Source organism: Purpureocillium lilacinum, assembly GCF_023168085.1.
Source record: "Purpureocillium lilacinum CBS 284.36 DNA, scaffold_2, whole genome shotgun sequence".
NCBI lineage: Eukaryota > Fungi > Ascomycota > Sordariomycetes > Hypocreales > Ophiocordycipitaceae > Purpureocillium > Purpureocillium lilacinum.
In genome coordinates, this window is record NW_027072112.1 from 2,271,915 (window position 1) to 2,292,995 (window position 21,081).

Genomic DNA, 21,081 nt, shown 5'->3' on the forward strand with positions numbered 1-21,081 from the left:
TCTTAAAGTCTGTTGAGCCCGTGCTATGTGTGTGTGAGGTGGTGGAATAAGGTGTATATCCCCTCCCCCGCTGCCCGCGCCTCTCCGACAGAACAGAGGACCGTCACTGCCGACAAGTCCATCTCATGTTCCTCGCCTGATCTGCACCCGTCACAGCTGCCGCCTGCCTCCACGCTACATCATCCGCGACTTGACTACCTTATCTCGTCGAACAGAAGGCGAATAACAAGAAGAAGGGCAGATTGAGCCCGATTCACCCTGTACGTGCTCTGCGACGCTTCACCTGGCCGCCTTCAGCTTCAGCTTCTTGCGCAGTTGCGCAGTTGCGCTGCCGTCGCCAGTGGCTGGCGGTCGCGCCTGCTCCCTTTACACGACAATGGCTTACAATGGGAAGGGGCAGACAATTATCCGAACACGGTAGCTCCTGCGCATCCTTACCCGTCTCACGAACGCGCTGAACCTCCCCGAGCTGTCCCCAATGATGTAAGTGTCATGCTGCAACCCCTCGACATCACCTCTACGCCCGCCATGTCCCGGTCGTCCGGCTTCGACGGTGCCTTCTCGCAGTACATGCCCGGCCACCGGCGTTACAACAGCAGCACCGTGGCCGGCACCGAGTCCAGCGTCGCTAACTCGCCGCCCGCGTGCAGGAACCGCGCCCTCTCCATCCGCTCCGGCGGCAAGTCCAAGAGCTCCGGCTCCGGCGGCTCCGGCGGCCGCACCGGCTTCTCCTTCAGCTCCCTGCGCGGCCAGGTCCAGCCCGAGCTGTCGCGCCGCCTCTTCCGCCTCATCAAGTCGGAGAACAACCTCATCACGGCCCACGAGGCCGCCGGCCGCGAGCGCATCTCCATCGCCCAGCAGCTCTCCGAGTGGGGCGAGCAGACGGGCGACGATGGCATCAGCGACGTCTCGGACAAGGTCGGCGTCATCCTCAGCGAGATGGGCGAGCAGGAGGACACGTACGCCCACGCCCTCGACGAGTCGCGCGGCCGCCTCAAGTCCATCCGCAACACGGAGAAGAGCGTCCAGCCCAGCCGCGACGGCAAGGCCAAGATTGCCGACGAGATTGGCAAGCTCAAGATGAAGGAGCCCGAGAGCGCCAGGCTCGTCGTCCTGGAGCAGGAGCTCGTTAGAGCCGAGGCCGAGAACCTCGTCGCCGAGGCCCAGCTGACCAACGTGGTACGTCTCGACTCAGCGCTTGCTCGCCAATGTCTCAACTGAGCTCCCTTTGGCTCGCGGCGACGACGACGAGAAACACTGACCTTGCTGACGCACCCGCCTACTAGACCCGCCAGAAGCTCAAGGAGGCGTACGAGGCCGAGTTCGCCGCCACCATCGAGCGCGCCGAGAAGCAAATCATCCTCGCCAAGCACGGCCGCCGCCTGCTCGCCTTGCTCGACGACACGCCGGTCGTGCCAGGCGACGACCGCCAGCCGTACGCCTACGCGCAGCAGGCTCGTCAGGTGCTTAACGATTGCGAGGACGACCTCAGGGATTGGCAGCCGGATCAGGAGGGGTACACGCTCGAGGAGCAAGGCTCGGCCAAGGGCAAGGAGAAGGTCGCGGACGAAGGGGCGGCAGTCAAGGCCGAGGACGCCGGCGCGAGCGAGATTGAACTCCACAAGGGCACGTCCATTGCCGCGGCGTGAGGCGTTGTGGATGAATCATGATTTGAAGGGCTCGAGGTGGGCTGGACAGGTGGTGTATTGATTTGCGGCGCGACAGTCGTTTTACCTTGGCTGATTTATGGCTTGTCTGGACTGGCCGCTCCCGCCTATGCAGGGTAGCTCTGCTGTGTACTCTATATTTTCATTGACTTAGCAACGCAAACCGTTAGTTCTTGCCAGGACATCCGTGTCGCAGATGCACATGGATTTGGCCGCCGTTCATGACGGTCTGGCGGTGCATGCGAAGGTGGCGCAAGGGTACACTTGGGCACCTCCACGTCATGTCGCGATGTTGTGCGATGCGACAGTGTCATGTCTTTGGCGGCAGACCAAGTTTGAAACAGTGAGACGAGCCAGTGGCATCGGCTGGCTCAAGCTGTCAATATGAGACTTGCCTGTCGAGGCAATAACGACACGTCGTGGTTCATCAGATGCTGTGGATGCAGTCGAGCGCAACACCTTGCATCTACTGTATGTACGTATGTACTTCGTACATTGCGTACCAAACAGGAAATGTTAACCGTGGCAGCTGCAGGCACATGCCGTCTGCATACTGACGTTACCACCCAATGGCGTGTGAGTAGGCAAATAGTACATGCATCCACGCTGTCTGTCTGGGCGGACGATCAGAGAAGAGATAGGCGTCCGGTCGTGTTAGTAACGTGGCTGACTGGGCAGCCTCGGTGGACGCCTCGCAATCGCCGCGCTGGCCACCAACCAAGGACGCACGACGCTGGCTGGCTGGGCCGCCATGCCATTGCGTGCTCATCGCCATCGGTCGGATGGGGCATCTAGTCGCATGCCCGCCCACAAAAAAAAACCAATGCGGGAAAAAAAAGGCCAGGAAAACTGCTGTCGAATGGGAGCAGCGGTGGACGGGCCATCGCCGTGCTGGCACGTCGCACCGTGCAGTCGAGCGATGCTGTGACTGCCTGGAACGAGCCTCAACAGCCCAAACTGGGGGGCGGAGGAGAGGACGAGGAGGTGGAAATCAGATGCCCGCCCGCAAATGCCGGCGCCCAGGAGGCGGCTCGGGCCCCGGGATGACTCGGGACAGAGGGCCGCGCTGGAACCGGGCGGCTACCCTGGACCCGAGCCGTTCGGCCCACCCGCACCGCGCAAGGGAACGCCGCCACCCCTAATTCCTCCGCCCTGCCGGGGGGCGGGCGCAGGCGTTCGTCCCAGCGACCCAGGCAAGCCAGGCGAAACAAACCTTCCAGGGAACCAGGGGACGGAGCTCAGGGCCCGACGACCCACGAGGCAAAGGCGCAAACCCAAAAAATATCCGCTGTGCCGTCACCAGCAGCAGCACCTGCACCTGTGAGCCTGCCCTCCGACGGGGACTGTGGACACTTTACCTCGGTCTGCGCGCGCTCGCGCTGTGCCCAACAACCACACCCACATCCGCGACGACGAGCCGGCCCTCGGTGCCCGCGCTGCGACCTAGGCGGAAACCATGCTGCGGCCGCCGTGCAGCTCTGTTATTTCTGGGCCGCCGCCCTTGCCCAGCCGCTCTCACAGGCTCGCCGTCGTTGTCGCCCTCATGTTCGTGCCCGCCGCGCCCGCGTACACGTCGTCGTTGTCGTCTCCATTTGTCCGGCAGCTGCAGCAGCAGCAGCGTCGTCTCCTCCACGGCACCGCCCGTCGTCTGTGGTCCCTGTCGCCTTCACCCTCGTTCACCTGTCGTCGTCGCCAGGCCAATCACAGCCTCGCTGCGCGGCACTGCTGCGGCGTCGTTCCCTCGCGAGGTCTCGTGCTGCTAGCATCGGCGGCATCAGCACCAGCTCCATCTGCTACTGGCCCTTTGGGCGGGACGCTGACGAGGCCCGGCAGACGAGCGTTGCCAGGCGGCAGTAGCACGCCAGGCCGTAGCACCACCACCACCACCTGCGGCAGGAGCAGCAGCAGCAGCAGCATCCGCAGCAGCAGCAGCGCAGCAACCCCTGCCGCCCCTGTGGGTGCCAGACCCAGGCCCAGCGCCGGCGCCAGCGCCCGCACCCGCACCAGCACCACCGCCCGCGACTTCTCTGCACGCACCAGCGGCGGCGGCGCTCTCGCTGCTGCGGCGACTCCTGGGTTCCATATGGGTCTACGTGCCCCGCCCCCTCCATCCTCCTCCCACCGCATCAACACCTCGTTCGCCTCTGCTGCTGCCACCACCGCCAACCCTCTCCTCTCCTCCTCCCCTTCGCAAATCTCTTCACAGAGGACGGCCCAGATCGCCCGTCACCTTGCGTCGCCCGCGTCCACCCGCCAATTGCACTCGACCTCGTCGTCCGCCTCGTCTGCCTCGCCCACCATGGCCTCCCCTTACAACCTCCGCAAGGTGGCCGCCGCCAACACGCTCGAGCACCGCGTCTACATCGAGAAGGATGGCGTCCCCGTCTCGCCCTTCCACGATATCCCCCTCTACGCCAACCAGGAGCAGACCATCCTGAACATGGTTGTCGAGATCCCCCGGTGGACCAATGCCAAGCTCGAGGTGCGTTTTTTTGCCTGCCGTTTGACCCCTTTCCCTCTCCCGCGCCCATTGCGCTCTTTCGTCCACTCGGGCTCCCGACGGGCCAATATTCAGCGCACATTGGGCGTGGTCCTCCCTCGTATCCCCAATCGTCATACCCAAGCTTCTCGTGACCCCCACTAACACGCCTCGCGCAACGCAGATCTCCAAGGAGGAGCTCCTCAACCCCATCAAGCAGGACATCAAGAAGGGCAAGCTCCGCTACGTCCGCAACTGCTTCCCCCACAAGGGCTACCTGTGGAACTATGGTGCCTTCCCTCAGGTACGCTTTCGCTGCGTCTGTGTACGTTGACACGCAAGCATCTGACTCCGCCACAGACCTGGGAGGACCCCAACGTCGTCCACCCCGAGACCAAGGCCAAGGGCGACAACGACCCTCTCGACGTCTGCGAGATCGGTGAGCTCGTTGGCTACACCGGTCAGGTCAAGCAGGTCAAGGTCCTCGGCGTCATGGCCCTCCTCGACGAGGAGGAGACGGACTGGAAGGTCATTGTCATTGACGTGAACGACCCCCTGGCCCCCAAGCTCAACGACATTGAGGACGTTGAGCGCCACCTGCCCGGCCTCCTGCGCGCCACCAACGAGTGGTTCCGTATCTACAAGATCCCCGACGGCAAGCCCGAGAACCAGTTTGCCTTCACCGGCGAGTGCAAGAACAAGAGGTAACACATCCTTTGGTAGCGAGATTTGTCAATTAGCGACTGACAGTACTTGTAGCTACGCCATGGATGTCATTCGTGAGTGTGGCGAGGCCTGGGAGCGCCTCATCACCGGCAAGACCCCCGCCGGCGGTGTCTCCATGTAAGTCGATTCTTGACGTCAGTATGGGGGAGCGATTTCTAACAGTACCAGTGCCAACACCACCGTCTCCCGGTCCCAGGGCCGCCTGGCGCCTGAGCAGCTGCCTGCTCTGCCCCCTAACCAGGACCTTCCCCCGGAGAAGATTGACAGCTCCATCGACAAGTGGTTCTTCATCAGCGGTGCTTCGGCTTAGAGAGGTTGCTGAATCGTACAGCGAGGTGAACGAATATCATGAACGAGTAAAAGGCAGGGATGCACACATGTGCCACCAAGCATAATATACAAAAGTTCCGAGGTGTCTAAATATGGTACATGTCTTTGGACTTTTGACCGTTGTGCAATCCTGCTCCGTGAAACGCCGGCGATGCAAATGCAAACTGTCGTGGTGCGTGATTTTAGTCGGTAAGGTCGGCGACCTTTTGCAATTGGCGAGAGTGTCGGTCGACCTCTTCGACGAGGCCCTTGATGTTGATCTTGGAGCAGTTGAAGTCCATTTCCTTGCCGTCCTCTGCCGCAGGTTAGCTCTCGTCTGTGAGTATCGCAACTAGGCTCGTGACATACTGAATTTGACCTTGACGGAGCTGGGCTCGGTAGACGTCCGGGGAAGCAGGGTCGTGTGGATGGCCGTGCCGTGTGACCGGGCGTTGGGAGGCAGGAAAGTGAGGAACAGCCGGGCGGGCTTTGCACAGGCCGAGAAGGGGTTGAACTTGGCCGTGACCTCGGTCATGAACTTGGTGATCATTGCGGCGGACGGGTGCGCAGCGCGCAGGGTATCTCTGAGGAGAAGAATTGGACTCGGACGGATCGAATTCGAGATGCGCGCTCTCCTGTCGGACCTCTGGGTTTGGCTGCGAGCCGCCAGTTCGGATGGTGTCGCGATGGGAAAGATTGCAGTCACGTGCCGTCGGGTGGGCTGGTCCCTTGCAGTGGTGCTGTCTGACTGGTGGCAGCGGCCAGCGGGTGCCGGGCAGGCAGGCGGTGGGCGGGTGCCTGAGGGGACCAGCCGTGGGGGAGCTAACAAAATTATCCCACCGCGAGCGTGCGGGCAGCCCGTTTTTGCTTTCCTCTTCTCCCTCAAGCACCGCCCTCTGAACAACGCCACGCTTCCATGCTTCCAAACGGAGATGAAATCTTTCGAGGACATCTCAGGCCCCCTTTCTTTCTTCTCCTTCTCCCCCTCTGGGGGGCAGCAAGGGGGAGGGGGGAGGGGGGCCGCCCAAACCACGCATGTGAGAAATTCGGAGTAACATCTTCACCAAAGACCACACCACCCGCAGTCGTGCCCTCGCAACCGCGTGGGCAAGGACGGGGATGCGTGTCTGCCCGTGAGGGCCCGGCGTCACTCGACGCCCGCAATACTGGCATCAGAAATATCAGGGGGCCCCGGTTCTCGAAAACCGTGGTTTTCCCCCTCTGGGAAGCCGTTGCGAAGATTGTGTGTTGACACTTGAGTGCGATGCGTGGCGTGGCCTGCGGGGCGGGGGGGTTCTGCCTCTCCCTCCCGGGCCATGATTCGATTCCGATTATTCTGCTCAGAGGGCGGTGCTTCAACCTCTTTTTTCTCTCAGGTGAGTTATCAATCTGATGAAGAAGAGGGGGCAGTGCTAATGATGCTTCTCCCATCGAGGAGAGGCTGTTGGGGAAGGGAGACGGGGCAGGGTCAGGGAGGAGTTGGCGGTGGGCATGGTGAGGAAGGGGCCAATATTGGAGTGGGAATCTGCTTGCCATAGACAATTGGAATGGTATGGGGTCGAGCTGTACCTTTTCGCTTCATGTTTGGTGTGATTGTTGAATCGTCGATATTGTGACTCAACCTCGCGACGCATTGGTGACGGAGATCAGCTCCAGGCAGCCCACAGACAGCGTCATCGCAATACACACAATTCCTCCGTGCCTCAGCGCCTTATGGATATCTACGAGGCTGCAAGTTCGCAATCACAATGCAACTACCGTGTCGCCCGGTGATGGAGATATCGAGCTGCAGTTGAGCTCGCAAGCTTTCTCTTTTTTTGTGGGTCCTACGACCACGACGTCCGCGCCCGGCCAGACGTCACCAAACCCGCTACTCTCATAACCCCCTTAGCGAAGCTGTCTCAACTGGCCACGAGGCATCGTCACGACTTCACGAACAAACAGCCACCTCGGCAACCTGCACGCATCTCTCGCCCTGGGGGTTTGCGCCCGCCCGCCCGCCCGCTTCGACTACCCGACATCTCTCCTTTGGCCGGAACAAAACACCGTCGCCGTCTCACCGCCGCAATGTCCCTGGAAGGGCTGCAGGAGCGCCTGACGGCCCTGCAAGAGACCACGTCGCAGCTGCGGGACCTCATCGAGCGGCTCGCCAACCTCAAGTTCCAGCCGGGCTCGGTCCCGCTGGGCACCGACGAGGAGGGCAGCCCGAGCGGCGAGCTCAGCGCCGAGATTGGCCAGATCCTGCGCGGCGGCCTGGAGGAGCAGGAGCTGCTGCGCGAGGAGGCCAGGTTTGCAAGGCCCGAGGGCCATGACAAGGCGCGCCTGACGGAGGGCGTGGAGAGGCTGGGCGGCGAGCTTGTGAGGTATGCGAGTTCTCTCTCTCGTGCTCCCCGGATGGTGCGCAGAGCTGGTAATGGGGACGGACGCTGACGGAGGAGTGTACTACAGCTATCGGGCGGCCTTTCGAAAGGCGCGGCTAGCAGCGAAGAAGAGCCTCGAGCAAGCCCAGCGACAGGAGCGCGCGCTCCTCATACAATCCTTTTCCGTGCCCGTCTCCGAAGCCGCCTCTCCAACAGGCACGCCATCCAGCGACGATGCCGTCCTCGGCGCTCAAGCACAGCTCCGCTCCACCCTCCGCCAACACCACCACCAGCACCACACGCAGCACCAAAAGTCGAGCCTCTCCCAGCAGGACCAGCAGACGGTCGGCGCGAGCGGCAACGTGACGGACGCGCTGCGGCGCACGCACGACCTCATCGCGGCGGAGCTGGCGCGCAGCGAGTTCGCGCACCAGACGCTCGAGGAGTCGTCGGCGGCGCTGCGCCAGCTGGGCGAGTCGTACGCCTCGCTCGAGGGCATGCTCGCGCGCTCGCGCGACCTGCTGGGCGCGCTGCTGCGCTCCCAGAAGAGCGACACGTGGTACCTCCAGACGAGCATGTACATGCTGCTGGCCACGGGCGCGTGGCTCGTCTTCCGCCGCCTGCTGTACGGACCCGCGTGGTGGCTCGTCTGGCTGCCGCTGCGGCTCGTCTTCGGCGTGGGCAGCAGGGCCGGGAGCGCCGTCATGCAGGGCAGGGGCAGCGGCGGTGCGGGCGAGTCGGGCAGGGCGCAGGTCGGGCAGCAGGACGGCCGCGAGGGGCTGCCCGTGGAGGGCTTGCCGGACGAGGACCTGCCGACGGCGAGGGTGGGACGGGACGGGGAGCGGGCCGGCGAGGAGGCGGACCCGGATTCCATGGTTGAGCAGGTGGGCAAGATTATCGACGCTGCGAACGAGGCGGACGAGCTGGGGTCCATTCCCGACGAGGAGGACCAGCCGCGGAACCCAAAGAAGCGCATGTGGGAGGAAGAGGAAGGCGACTCGCAGGTGCCGTCTCAGGGGGATGAAGCACACGTCAGAGACGAGCTATAGACCACACGACGAAATACATCACTGTGAATCCAAGTTCTCGAAAACCATGCCCGGTCTATGTTCTCGAAACCCACCCCGGTTTATTCAGCTGGGTCGTTGCTCCCAGGGCCTGGCTTGTTGAAGCCACGCACAACCACATATATAAAAGTCCCAGGCTCTCGCTTTCCCCAAGCCGAGCACACCGCACGCCTAACTAACCCCCAGGTAGTTGATATCTACACTTTTAAAGCTCCATTCATGACCTCATGCCGGCTTAGGCTTGTCTAGGAACGGTCCGGGGCGATGCGCGGAATGTCGCTGACCCAGGGGATGCCAAGCTTCCTCATCTCCACAGCCAGCTGGAAGAGATAGTCGAGGCTTTTTGGGGACACAGTCAGCGCCGGCTTCGGCAAAAGTTGCAGCTCACTGCTGTTCGGGGGGAAGCTGCGCGCGCAGTCTCTTTACTCACCTCTCGCACTGCGTCTTGGCCTTGTGAACGTTGTCGCCCCAAACGTAGACGCCATGCCGGCGCACTAGCACGGCGTACGTGTCCGGGAACTCCTCCATGGCGGCCTCGAGATACTCGGTCAGGTCCTCCTCATGCGGGGTATTCTCGATGACGGGGATGCGCAGCGTGTCGTGGTACCCGAGGTTGCCCTGCTTGGAGGGCCCCTTGCCGAAGCCCTTGATCTGCTCAATGTTGTTGATCTCAAAGACGTTTCTTCCACTGCCGCTGCCGCTGCCTTGCTGCTGCTGTTGCTCGAGGAGGAGGGTGACGAGGACGGCCCACTGCGAGTGCGTGTGGATGCAGCAGCCGGCGCCGCGGCGGGTGAAGGCGGCGAGGAAGAGGGGCGTGCACTGCGAGGGCTTGTAGCACGGCGGGGAGCGCAGGTAGGTGCGCTGCCGGAAGGTCGGGTCCTGCTGGGCGGAGAGGGAGAGGACGTAGATGTCCGTGTTCTTCATGAGCTCCTTTTGCACGCCCGAGGGGGCGATGTAGACGAGGTCACTTCATGTGCCCTGTTAGCATGGGCTCGGGATGTCCTCGACTGTTCAAGAAAGCCAGGAGCAGCAGCACGGACATCTGGGGAAGGGGGCGCGCTCACTCATCGCGGATGGAGCAGCCGCCGCCGGTGCCGGTGACCCAGCCGAGGGTCCAGAACTTGGCGCAGAGGGAGGGGATGAGGTTGGCGGGGTGCTCCGGGTCGGCGGAGGTGATGAGGCTGTCCGGGTCCGAGGCGACCACGGCGTCGGCGTCGACGCGGCGGCGCTTGTCCTGGGGCTCTTGGGTGGAGGCCATGGCTTGTCGCCCCGTGTGTCGTTTTGGACGACCGGCGGCACGAGCTCCTACGATTCTACGCGGGGAAGGAGGCGAGAGCTTGACGAGAGCGAGGTTGGGATTGAGGCAGACGTCACTGGCGGGGCAAAAAAGCTGCGACGAGGTTGAGGTGAAGTTGAATCCATGGTGGGGCTGCAACCACGCCTGCCGAGTGTGCAGCAGGGCCTGACTTACAGCGCGACACAGCAAGACGCGACGATCCAGGCTGCACAGTCAATGCTGAATCAAGCTGGTGGCGGGCGCCGGTATAGCATCACCAACACGATACTCGCTTCGTGCGTGCATCATTTCCCACACTTCTCGCAGCAGACCGCGTCTAATGCCTCACAATGCGTTTGCCCATGGTCAATGGTAGCCTCCCCCTCGACGCTTGTGTCTGCTGTTCCGAGGAGGTGACGGGAGCCGGCCGCAGCACAACGTGCGTGGAGACACAGGCCAATTGGTCGGCAATTGGTCGCCGACGCCCATCACGACGAATGGAGGAGGCGAGGCGGCACATTTCAAGGTGCTGACGGTCTGGTAATCTCGCCCACCGTCACCAGGTGACACCCGCGGCCGCCCTCGTCGTCGTGGTCGCTGCCGAGGCACTTCATTCCAGGGCCCCAGCGACTACAGCCTGGACCTGTGCCGCGTATGGTTCGGGCTGCTCGAGTGTGACGTCCAATATAACAATGACTTAATAATATTAGCATTGGCACCAGGACGCAGGCGCCCGACTCAGGTCAGCTTCCTCCGGCTGCGACCCTGGTCGTCTGCTGGCCGACGCGTCTCGAATGAATGCAGGGAGTCGGGACCGTGTCGTGCCGTGGCCGTCTTTGATCTCCGACGTGCGAACAAGTCGTCGCCGCTCAATTGGCTGCTCCTGACCGACGGTCATTGCAGAACGGTGCTTCGCGAGCAAGGGAACGGCGTCAAGGCGCCTGGGTACTTACATGACTTAACCCATGCACCCGGGCGGGTAGTGACTGGGGCGAGTTCGATCGCGGCATCGGCAACCGACTGCCAACCCAACCAGCACTGCCACGATGGCGATGGCAATTGAGGCGAGGAGGGCACGCGACCAGGTTGGAAAAGGAGGTTGCAAGTTTGCCAGGTTCTGGCGTCACCAAGTCATGACTGTGTCAAGACCAGCCTGTTGGGGGTCAGTTGGCCGGGGCCTCGCGAGCAGCGAGCAGGAGCCCGCCTCGCGGCCGCCCAATGAACCCCTGGCAAAGAACCTTGGAAGGGAGCGGGACGAGACGCGACTGCCGTGGCAGGCGGCACCTCCCAACCTGGAAGTCGCGCCTCGCATCTCGCACCTGGCACCCGGTACCTCGTATTCCTGAGCGCCCAGCAGAAAGGAGGGAGGAGCCCAGACACACACACACAGCGACTACCAGGCCAAAGTCCAGGCGTCGGTCGTGCTGTATTATGTACCATGGTAATCTATACGGAGGGAGTACCACACAGAGTGCTACCAGGCACGGCATTGACTTCGTACAAAGGTGCGCTTGTGCCCAAGTCTGTCACATCCCCCCTCTTCTGGCCCCCCTACGGACCTGGCCATATTACCCGCAAGCTTCTCCTCCTCCTCCTCATCTCCCCACCCTCACGCTCTGCGGCGCCTCATCAACGGCAGGTGGTGGTGGTGGCGGTGGTGGTGCACGCCGCGGCCCCCATGCTCCCCGTCCACGTCCCCTTGGGATCCGTGCCCGCAGCGCGCCTGCGTCTACGCCTGCGACCTCGCCTGCATGCCCGTGCTGCCTGGTCCCGCACCAGTCGACGCCTCTCGCGACCAGCTTCGCTTCGTCGCGGAATGTGCGCTGTCGCGGCAACCAGCGCCTCCCCACGCACCGGAGCCTGTCCGGCAATAAACATGAGGCAAGACGAGAATTCCTTCCCTTCCCTCAGCACCACGCTGTTTTGCTCCAGCGCCGAGGCTGAGACATTGCAATACTTAGCGCCAAGAGGCCCTGGCGAAATGATGGGTCGAACACTCTCCAGGCAGGAGAAAAAGGACGGGCAAACGCCTTGGCCCGCAGCGAGCAGCCGAGCTGGCCAGCCCTGGCAAACAGGGAAGGGGATGATGGAAAAAAAAGCAACACGACAGGGGGCGGAGGCGCAAGGGCCGGGGACGTCAGGCGCGGTGGGGACGCACCCGACAACACGAGCTTCTTCGCCGGACCTGGACGCTGATCGCACTCGACGCTTGCAATTTGCCTGCCACGACGAGCACGTCCGCCCTCCCTCTTATGTACGCCGTGTGCGAAGTGCCCGTGCTACAAAGGTCCGGACCAGGTACAAGATGTGCAAGGCCGTCGAATAGACTTTGGCCATTGTCCGCCCCTCAGCTTAGCCGCCCTCCTGGGCCAAGCCCCATGGCGGCCACAAACAGCCCATCCAAACCGCCGCCCTGGACGATGGCACGGCTAGGCGGATCGTGGCGCTCCGCGCGCAATTTCGCCTCCCCTCGGCTGCCCTGCCACTGGGCGCTTCCCCGGACGCTGCTGTTAGCTGCTCCGATCTGCATCAGTCGCGGACGTGAGACACGACGCTGCACCCTCTGCCCTGCTGTGTTGTTGTCGCTCCGAGCGATGGCACGGAGGACGTGAGGACATTCGCCGAACGGACGAGACCGCATGCGATTATGACGATTGCATTCGGACGGCCTGCGAGACAAGCAGGCCACTTGGGTCGGCTGCCATTGGGGCTCGGGCCCAATGTTTGGCTTGGCCGCTGTTGTGTTTGTGAAGCGAAAGCTCCGAAGCCGTCCTTGCCAGGCATCCAGCCGGGCCAGGTCTCCCCCCATCCTGTCCCATCCTGTCTGTCCCATGCCATGCCATGCCATGCCATGCCGGGCATGGGTGGATGGATGGGTCCCCCATCACATCGCCCCATCCCGCCCGCGGCACCCTTGCCTCGCCTTGGTTGTTGGTCAGAGCTGCGACGCCCCCCTGGCGAGCTACCGCCGCCTCATAAAGAGGCGCCAGGCCGGCGCGTCCAGCTCGTGGACCTGGTTTCCCTTTTCCTCCCTCTTCTGCAAGCTGTGACTGTCTCTCGTTACCTTTACGTTCACGTTCGCTACCGTGTCCAGTTCGTTTAAGACCCTTTTTTAATCTTGCATCAACCAAGCAGCCGCAAACATGCGTTTCGCTACCGTCATCCTCAGCGGCGCTCTCGCCCTCGTCGCCTCGGCCCAGAGCGACACCTCGGCCACCCAGCCCGCCACGCCCACGCGCACCCTCTCCCCTGCGGAATCGTCCGCCGCCGCCTGCCTCAGCGCCTGCAAGCCCGGCGATGTCGACTGCCAGTCTCACTGCATCACGGTCCCTAGCCCCGACAAGGACGCCGTCGACCGCACCACCAAGTGCGCCGCCGCCTGCGTCCAGGGCGACGGCTCCAAGGCCCAGACGGAGGCCTACGCCGCGTGCCAGCAGAAGTGCATCCGCGACAACTTCTACGAGTCGTCGGCCGGCACCCCCAAGCCCACTGGCGGCTCCGGCGGCTCTGACAACAACTCTGGCTCGTCGACCGGCTCTGATGCCTCCCAGACCTCGGGCGGCAGCGGCAGCGACTCGGCCAGTGGCACCGGCGCCACGGCCACCAAGAGCGGCGCGACTGGAACCGGCACCGCTGGCGGCAGCTCCTCTACGTCTACTGGTCTCGCGCCCATGCTGACTGCTGCCCCCGCCGCTGTCGTTGGTCTCGTCGCCGCTGTCCTCGCCCTGTAAATACCCCTGGTTTCTCTTGTTGTCCCCGCGACCGCTGGAGGGGAGGGGTGTTGAACTGGACATAATGACGGTGTTGCATTCTACTACATGTGAATATGGAGCAATCGATTCATGGACGAAGAATGGTTCGGTTTGGGTATGATGCCATGGAGTAGGGTGGAGAGACTCTGTGGGGGAGTAATAGGTACATGGAAGAAACCCTCGCAAACATTTTTCCTGATGCCCACGTTGTTGCCGTGATGGTGGTGAAGCACTGATGTCGTTGGAAGCAGTGGCTCTGAGTCTCCGACATTCCAGGTGATTCAGATGTGGCGGCGGGAACGAGTACGTTGGATTGTCGCAGGACATGATAGGCCCCTGCGCGCGGACGAACCGTAGATGTCTTGCGACGCTCTGACGCGGGATCGACCGCCTCCAGTAAAGAAAACAAAAATCAAAATCAAAATCTGGCACACGCATGAACGTCGAGGCCATGGCGTCAAGTGCACGCGATTGTGTATCGTACTCAGTAGACGGGGTTAGGGGTGGCGATGTGTTGTCACGAAGAAGCAAGTCCCGTTGCCGGGCGGCGGGAGGACAAAGAAACACTCACATCATGCGCTGTAGGAAAGAACCATTGAAACTACCTAGTAGTAATACGTACTAAAATAACGGAGCTAGCTACTTACTCAAACAAATTTAACACCGGTTCCCGCAAGACCAAATCAATCAATCAATCAATCAATCATCCATCGTACATGAAACCAAAAGGATCAATAACAACAAAACGCTGTCCAACCTTCCAAAGAAAACCCATCAAAGACGTACAAAGTACGTGCGCGCAGCAGCAGCAGCAGCAGCAGAGACGAACGACGACGACGACGCTTTATTTCTTGGCCTTGTCCTTCTTGCCGGTCAGGGCGTTGAGCGCGCTGCCGAGGCCAAGCCCGTCGAGGATCTTGTTGAGGCCCAGGCTGCCGAGCAGGCCGTCGACGAGCCCGCCGAGGCCCAGGCCGCTGAGGAGCTTGCCGACGAGGCCGAGCACGCCGTTGAGCAGCAGGCCGACGGCGGCGAGGATCTGGAAGAGCGGCTCCGAGAGCAGGCCCCAGAGGGGGTTGAGCTCCTTCTTGGCGTGGGGCATGCCGTCGATCTTGCGCTTGGCGTTGTCGATGGTCTGGGTGACGGTTCCGGTGAGCTGTGGGAGAGGAGGAGGTGCGTGTTAGCTAGGGATCTGCATGGTGTGGAGTGAGACTCGAGTTGAGCGAGCGGGTGCGTGCCGTCTGCGAACAGAGCGGCGGCAGCACGCACACGTCGTCGTCGTCGTCGACAGGATCATATCAGTGGCAAAGGGTGATGGATTGTCACGTACCTCCTTGAGCACGTCGGCCAGGTGGTGCTCCTCCGGGCTCGCGTCCTTGGTCGCCGACTTGTGCTTCGCGTTGCGCTGGATGCGGCCGTCAGGGTCCATGCCGCGGATCATGCCGTTGGTCTCGGTCAGGATCTTGGCGCCCTCCTCGATGAGGGGCTTGACCTCGCGGACCAGCTGCTCCTCGTCGAGGTCCTCCTTGTCCGTCTTCTCGGCCGTGTCGACCTTGTTGGTGATCATGGTCAGGATGGGGCGGATCTTCTCGAGCGACTGCTCGATGGCGCCGGCGAGCTGGCCCGCCAGCTTCTGGTCCTTCTCGGCCTGCTCGCGCGTCTTCTTGTCCTCCTCGGACTCGCCGGGGATGTCCTCGAGCAGCGTCACGTGACCGACCGTGTTGCCCTTGGAGTTGACCACGTCGCCGTCGTCGTCGACCTCCTTGCCCGAGCAGATGCTGACGTCGCCGCTCGTCAGCTTGCCGAGGATGTGGCCGTCGTCGTCGAGCACGTTGCCCTCGCGGTTGACCTTGCGGCCCGCCAGGGGGTCGCGCCGCTTCTCGACCTCGGGCTCCTCCCAGCGCTCCGCCTTGCCCACCACGTTGCCGTTCTTGTCGACGACGTCGCCGTCCTCGTCGACGGACCGCCCGTAGAGCGTCTTGCCGTCGCCCGACGTCAGCCGCCCGACGACCTCGCCCGACGACGTCACCACCTTGCCCTCCTTGGTGACGGTGCAGCCCTTGAGCTCGGCAAAGGGGCCGTCCTTGGAGCCCTCGCGCTCGCCCTCCTGCACCAGCTCGGCCTTGCCGATCTTGTCGCCCGACTCGCTCATGATGTTCCCCTCCTTGTCGCACATGCGGCCGACCAGCGCGGCGACGTTGCCCTCGATGACGCGCCCGAAGATGGTGCCGTTGGAGTCGACCACGTTGCCCTTCTTGTTGACGCGCTTGCCCGCCAGCGCCGAGCGGTCGACGACCTGCTCGGGCTCCTCCTCAGGCTCGTCCCACGCCTCGGCCTTGCCGACCACGTTGCCGCGGCGGTCGAGGATGTCTCCGTCCTCGTCCACCTTGCTGCCCTTGAGGCGCTTGGGGTCGCCCTCGACGACGGTGCCGACCTGGCGGCCCTCGGACATGACGCGCCCGTCGGCCTCGACGACGGCATCGGGGAAGTTTTCGAACGGGGCGAACGACTTGTTGGAGCTCTCGCGCTCGCTGTCGGGGATGGGCTCCGCCTTGCCGACAATCTTGCCGGCGTCGTTCCAGATGTTGCCCTCTTCGTCGGCCGTCTTGCCCTGCAGCTTCTTGGCGTCGCCCTCGGACAGGCGTCCGATGATGTCGCCCCTGTCGTTGACGAGGTTGCCGGCCTTGTTGACCTTGGTGCCCTTGAGGACGGAGAAGTCGATGGGCGCCTCCTCGGCGGCCTCCTCGGCCTTTTCGCCGGCCTCCTCGCCGGTCTCCTCGACCTTGTCTTGGGCGGCCTCGCCAGCCTCCTCACCTTCCTTGGTGACACCCTCGGCGGCGTCCTTGGCGTCCTGGCCATCCGGGAGGTCGTCGCCGGGTTTGTCGCCCTCGGGGACGTCTCCCGCATCCTTGCCTGCGTCCTCGGCCTTGTCTGTGATGTCCTTGCCCGCATCTTCACCCTTGTCGGTGATGTCCTTACCAGCATCCTCGGCCTTGTCTGTGATGTCCTTGCCGGCCTCTTGGGCCTCGTCTGTGGGCTCCTTGGCCTTGTCGGTCGCGTCCTCTGCAGTGTCCTTTGTCTGCTCAGCGGCGTCTTCAGTGGTAGCCTTCGTCTCCTCCGCGGTGTCCTTGGCCTGCTCGGTCTTGTCGCCTGCGGCCTTGGAGACGTCCTCGGTGGTGCCCTCGGTGGACTCGTCGATGGGCTGGGGGGCCTGCTCGGTCAGGTCATCCTGACCGACCTTCTCGGCGGGGGTATCATCTCCGTGGACAGTCTCCTTCTCCTCCTTGGTCTTTTTGCCAGCAGACTTGGCGTCAGCTGGGGGGGCCTCCTTGTCTTGGAGCTGGACGGGGGGAGGCACCTTGTCGTCGACGGACTCTGCGGTCTTGCCGGCTTCGTCCTTGACGGACTCGGTGGCCTTGCTGGCGTCGTCCTTGACGGACTCGGCCGGCGTGTCGTCGTCGCCGCCGCTTGACGGCTTCTTCGTCTCAGCATCATCACCCTTCTTGCCGGAGAGCTGATTGTACGCGTTAGCGAGGTTCCCCCCGAAGGCAAAGGCGGTCTTGAGGGGACTGCGTACACTGCTCACGGTCTGGGCGGCGCCCTTGGCCTTGCCGAGGACGTTCCAGCCGCCGGTGGTCTCCTTGGCGTCCTCGGTGGCCTGGGTGGTGTACTCGCTGTCGAGCGAGGCCTTGCCGAGGACGTCGCCCGACTCGTTGACGACATCTCCGGCGGCGGTGACGGAGCTGCCGACGAGGCTCTGCAGGTCCTTGGAGTCGGAGACCTTGCCGATGGCCTTGCCCGACTCGTCGACGATCTCACCCTTCTTGTTGACGACGCCGGCGGCGGCGGACCGGGGCACGGTCTGCGGGTCGGCGCCCGCGGCCTCGGGGGCGGCTGAGGACGGGGGGGTGGCTGTCAGAGTCTAGACTTTGCGGGATGGCCCGAGACATTGGGACGGTGAACCAAACTTACAGACTTGGGGCTGCTTCTTCTCCTCGGCCGGGGTCGGGACCTGGGTCTCGGCCTCCTTGTTCTTTGTGACTGGCATGTTTGCGGATTTCAGACTTGTGTAGAGTATGGCAATCACACTCTTCTTGCTTCGTGTAAGACTTCTTCCAGCAAGCCCGCCGCCACGCCTGCAGCTCACCGATTTTATATGTCCACATGCCGGCGCCTAGCAAACAAGTTTTTGGGCACATGGAAGGGGGGGGTCCATCCCATCCGACAGAGAGCATGTCATGGCATGGAGCACAAACGTCAGATAGCAATCTATTTTCCCTTTGCCCCAGTGGCCACGCCCGGCAGGCCGGCCGGCGTCTTCCAAGGACACGCCACACACGCTTGGGGGGCTCGGCTTGAAGCGAAGAGGATGGCATGGGGATGGTGCATGCACGCCAACGCGCGTCACTCTTTGCTGGTGCTGGTGCTGGTGCTGCCGCTGCCGCTGCCGCCACGGGGCCGATCATCGCGCGGCACGGCGGGCCATCTCACGGTGACGCAATGGCGACGGGCCATGCCACCAAGAGCAGGGAGCAAGGAGGGAAGGGAAGCACTAGCCACCTCGCTCGCCGGCTCCATCGTGATGCTGTGGCTGAGGCGTGCGCGCTCGTGGGCACGGCAAGGCAAGGCAAAGCAAAGGGCATCATCATCATCGCTGGGCTGGGGTGGTTGTCGCCATGGTGGGAAACTCTCAAACGCCGGCGCGGCGTCCAAGGAGGCGCCTTTGTGTCATACCGCAGGCGTCGTACAGGCTGACGTCCAGGCCGGGGCGGTCGATGGCGGTTGGAGGTTGGCTGCCAGAGGCCCGTTTTGGAGAACTTGGAGCCATGTGGGCGGCGGGTGCGGCGCTCCACCTTTTGCGTGACTTGCAGCTTCCTCTGTCACTCTTGCCTCTCAGCTGGCGTCTCCAGCCACAGAGATCGAGATTCGCCCAGCACCAAGCCCGATTCCTGCTGGCGGCCCCCGGCCTGTCGACGGCGCCACTTGGTGGTCAACAAACCGGTTTGCTGCTGCCGAACTTCCCCCCCTTGTTCACTCCTTGCAAGCCAGCAGCTCTCCCCCACAAGCCTCAGCCTTAGGTCAGGATCATCTCAGAAAACCTGCATGGCTGCCTTGGTGAGAGTCCCATCTGGCGTTCCATCCATCCATCCCATCTCGGCACAACTGCCACGACGAGAGCCTGATCCGCGCCCGCCATACGAGATACATGTCGCCGCTGTACTGTGGCGCAGTCGCGCTACGAAAGCTACAATGGCTGGCCGTGACAGCCACACTTGCGCCGCGGTTTTGTCGTTTGGCGATGGACCCGGGGGGGGGGGGGGCGTGGTTGCATAGGGAACACGGGCCTTTGGTGACATGCCTCGCTCCCGCGCAAACTGACACGACCGGCTAGCAAGGATAGCTGCCGCTGGGACCGCCTTCTGTCGGCAAAGGAAGGCCTGGACCGGACGCGTTGAGCTCGATGCATGCTCGATGCACGGCCTTGGTGCTACGAAGTCCTGACGCCGAGCCTTGCGCTCTGCCCCGCATAGCACATTGGTGAGGGACACCATGCGATTTCATTGAATTTTATTCATTTTTTTTTATTATTATTTTGCCCTCCTGATACACGGCTATCCGGGCGGCTGGCTCTGCGAGTCTCTGTTGAAGATGGTGGGTATCTTGATAATGAGTTGGATGCCGTCGCGCGTCGACTTGACATCCAGGTATATCTCCGACGGGCTCGGCGCGGCGGGCATCGGGCTCGGGTGGTCGCTGGCGCTGCGGTAGGGGATGTTGAACTGCGTTTCGTGATGCGTAGGATGCGCCTGGGGCGGTGGTTGCGATTGTCCCTGTGGTTGTGATTGTGATGTGGATGGCTTCTGCTGCTGCTGCTGTTCCTGGCCTCGACCCTTTTCACCGCCGCCGCCGCCACTCCTCTGCGCACCAGCGCCCGCAGCAGACGCGCCCCCGGGATTGATCCTGCCCACGACCGCGCCGCTCTCGTCGTGTATGCTGCCGTCGGCGTCGAGCGTGAGCCCGCACCCGAGCTCCTTGACGGGCGGGCGCGAGAAGTTCTCCGACACGTAGCCCGCGACGTGGCCGTCGGTGTCACGTATCCTGCCGTCGTCGTCGACGGGCCGCCCGATGAGCGACGGGAGGTCGCCCTCGGCGCGGCCCAGCACGGTGCCGTCCCAGCCCAGCACGTTGCCGAACTCGTCGACGAACTTGCCCTCGAGGCCGCGCGCGAGCACAGCGGGCGGCTCGTGCGAGGCGGACGACGGAGGGGGCGTGATGGGCTGGATTTTGGGGATGGTGATGGGCGGGTTTTCTTGGTATTCGTCGTCGTCGTCGTTTTTCGTCGTCTTCTTCTGCTCTGCATTCTCTTTGGGCTGCTGTTCCTGTTGTTGCGACTGCTGCTGCTGCTCCTCCTCCTGTCCTTGCCGCGGCTTTGGTTCCTGCTGCTCCTTGTCCTTCCTGTCACCCGATGATATTGAGGAAGGGTCTGTGCTGGTGTGGTCGCGCTCGTCATACTCGTCGCCGCCGTCGTCGTCGGAGCTCGGCTGCGACGCCGAGCGGGCGTTTTGGAACTCGCCCGACGGCGTCGGGGACGAGGACCGGGAACTCATGGCCTGTTCTTTCTCTTGCGACCCCGCGTTACGATTGAGAGTGATGTCCTTGGCGACGGGCCTTTGAGCGGACTGGGTCTTCTTCGCGACGCGTTGGAGTGATTAACGCGAAGGCAACAGCTGCAGAAGATGCTCTCAGGGTCCTCGCAGTGAGAGGGGGGAGACGCGTCTCACGGGTCGGGTTTGCGCCAGGGCTATGACGACACAGGGGAGGCGTGTGCGGATGCTGCCCCCAGTGAAATAGCACATAAATACGAATGTGCGTACAGCGTACTGTACACTTTACGGTGCCAAGGTACGCCGTGACGGTTTTGGTGGAGAAGGGAGTGGATGGCGTGGCCGCTGGTTCCCCATGGCGTTGAGCTATCGATTGACAACGCGATGAACAAAATCCCTTGACTCGCCGTTGCAATTCTGCATCTTGTTCCTCTCGCATTTCACGCTTGTGTATTAGTGCCTATAAATTGCATGCAGTCTCTGCAGCTTCGACACCCAGAATGAGGCTCCCCCGTCACCAGTCACCACTCGCACTGTCAGCGCGGCACTTCGTCGAGCGGCGCAGCGCCTTGAAGCTACCCGGTACGTACCGTGGGGAACGAGTCGTTCCTGCCCATTTGCCATGCCGTGCCATCCCAAACAATGAGGGGTGGGTGGGTGAGAGAGTGGAGGGGGTGTCCGGAGCTTTTACTCCCCTCCCCGCCCCGGGCGCCAGCCACTTAGCCAGGGGCCCTGCAACGTCGCCGTTCCCAAAGAGGAAATACGCCTGCCTCTGGTCTCCGCAACGCTACGTAACGCCTTTTTTCGATGAGCCGCGATCCGCAGGAGCAAGAAAGCGGGAAG

General features: G+C 62.8%; 8 protein-coding genes across 8 annotated transcripts; 4 read left to right on the top strand and 4 right to left on the bottom strand.

Moving 5' to 3' along the window:
* Positions 1–528: 528 nt before the first annotated feature.
* PLICBS_002460 (uncharacterized protein) lies at positions 529–1,649 on the top strand (the record flags this gene model as incomplete). Its single annotated transcript, XM_018322138.2, has 2 exons — positions 529–1,179; positions 1,287–1,649. The coding sequence occupies 2 exons, from the start codon at positions 529–531 to the stop codon at positions 1,647–1,649; spliced, it is 1,014 nt and encodes a 337-aa protein (XP_018179618.2).
* Positions 1,650–3,966: 2,317 nt separating this feature from the next.
* On the top strand, positions 3,967–5,182 carry PLICBS_002461 (inorganic pyrophosphatase; the record flags this gene model as incomplete). The annotated part of the gene is made up of 5 exons (XM_018322139.2): positions 3,967–4,149; positions 4,331–4,450; positions 4,507–4,850; positions 4,906–4,989; positions 5,041–5,182. 5 exons carry the CDS (start codon positions 3,967–3,969, stop codon positions 5,180–5,182), a joined length of 873 nt encoding a protein of 290 aa, XP_018179619.1.
* A 202-nt stretch (positions 5,183–5,384) lies between these two features.
* Positions 5,385–5,731, bottom strand: PLICBS_002462 (mitochondrial 54S ribosomal protein mL53; the record flags this gene model as incomplete). Its single annotated transcript, XM_018322140.2, has 2 exons — positions 5,385–5,497; positions 5,551–5,731. The coding sequence occupies 2 exons, from the start codon at positions 5,729–5,731 to the stop codon at positions 5,385–5,387; spliced, it is 294 nt and encodes a 97-aa protein (XP_018179620.2).
* Positions 5,732–7,248: 1,517 nt separating this feature from the next.
* PLICBS_002463 (uncharacterized protein) lies at positions 7,249–8,590 on the top strand (the record flags this gene model as incomplete). Its single annotated transcript, XM_018322141.2, has 2 exons — positions 7,249–7,544; positions 7,630–8,590. 2 exons carry the CDS (start codon positions 7,249–7,251, stop codon positions 8,588–8,590), a joined length of 1,257 nt encoding a protein of 418 aa, XP_018179621.2.
* A 263-nt stretch (positions 8,591–8,853) lies between these two features.
* PLICBS_002464 (methylthioribulose-1-phosphate dehydratase) lies at positions 8,854–9,866 on the bottom strand (the record flags this gene model as incomplete). The annotated part of the gene is made up of 3 exons (XM_018322142.2): positions 8,854–8,947; positions 9,039–9,575; positions 9,673–9,866. 3 exons carry the CDS (start codon positions 9,864–9,866, stop codon positions 8,854–8,856), a joined length of 825 nt encoding a protein of 274 aa, XP_018179622.2.
* A 3,161-nt stretch (positions 9,867–13,027) lies between these two features.
* On the top strand, positions 13,028–13,615 carry PLICBS_002465 (uncharacterized protein; the record flags this gene model as incomplete). Its single annotated transcript, XM_018322143.2, has 1 exon — positions 13,028–13,615. The coding sequence occupies one exon, from the start codon at positions 13,028–13,030 to the stop codon at positions 13,613–13,615; it is 588 nt and encodes a 195-aa protein (XP_018179623.2).
* Positions 13,616–14,480: 865 nt separating this feature from the next.
* Positions 14,481–17,681, bottom strand: PLICBS_002466 (uncharacterized protein; the record flags this gene model as incomplete). Its single annotated transcript, XM_065600020.1, has 3 exons — positions 14,481–14,789; positions 14,964–17,527; positions 17,606–17,681. 3 exons carry the CDS (start codon positions 17,679–17,681, stop codon positions 14,481–14,483), a joined length of 2,949 nt encoding a protein of 982 aa, XP_065456092.1.
* Positions 17,682–19,245: 1,564 nt separating this feature from the next.
* PLICBS_002467 (uncharacterized protein) lies at positions 19,246–20,241 on the bottom strand (the record flags this gene model as incomplete). The annotated part of the gene is made up of 1 exon (XM_018322145.2): positions 19,246–20,241. One exon carries the CDS (start codon positions 20,239–20,241, stop codon positions 19,246–19,248), a length of 996 nt encoding a protein of 331 aa, XP_018179625.2.
* Positions 20,242–21,081: the final 840 nt, after the last annotated feature.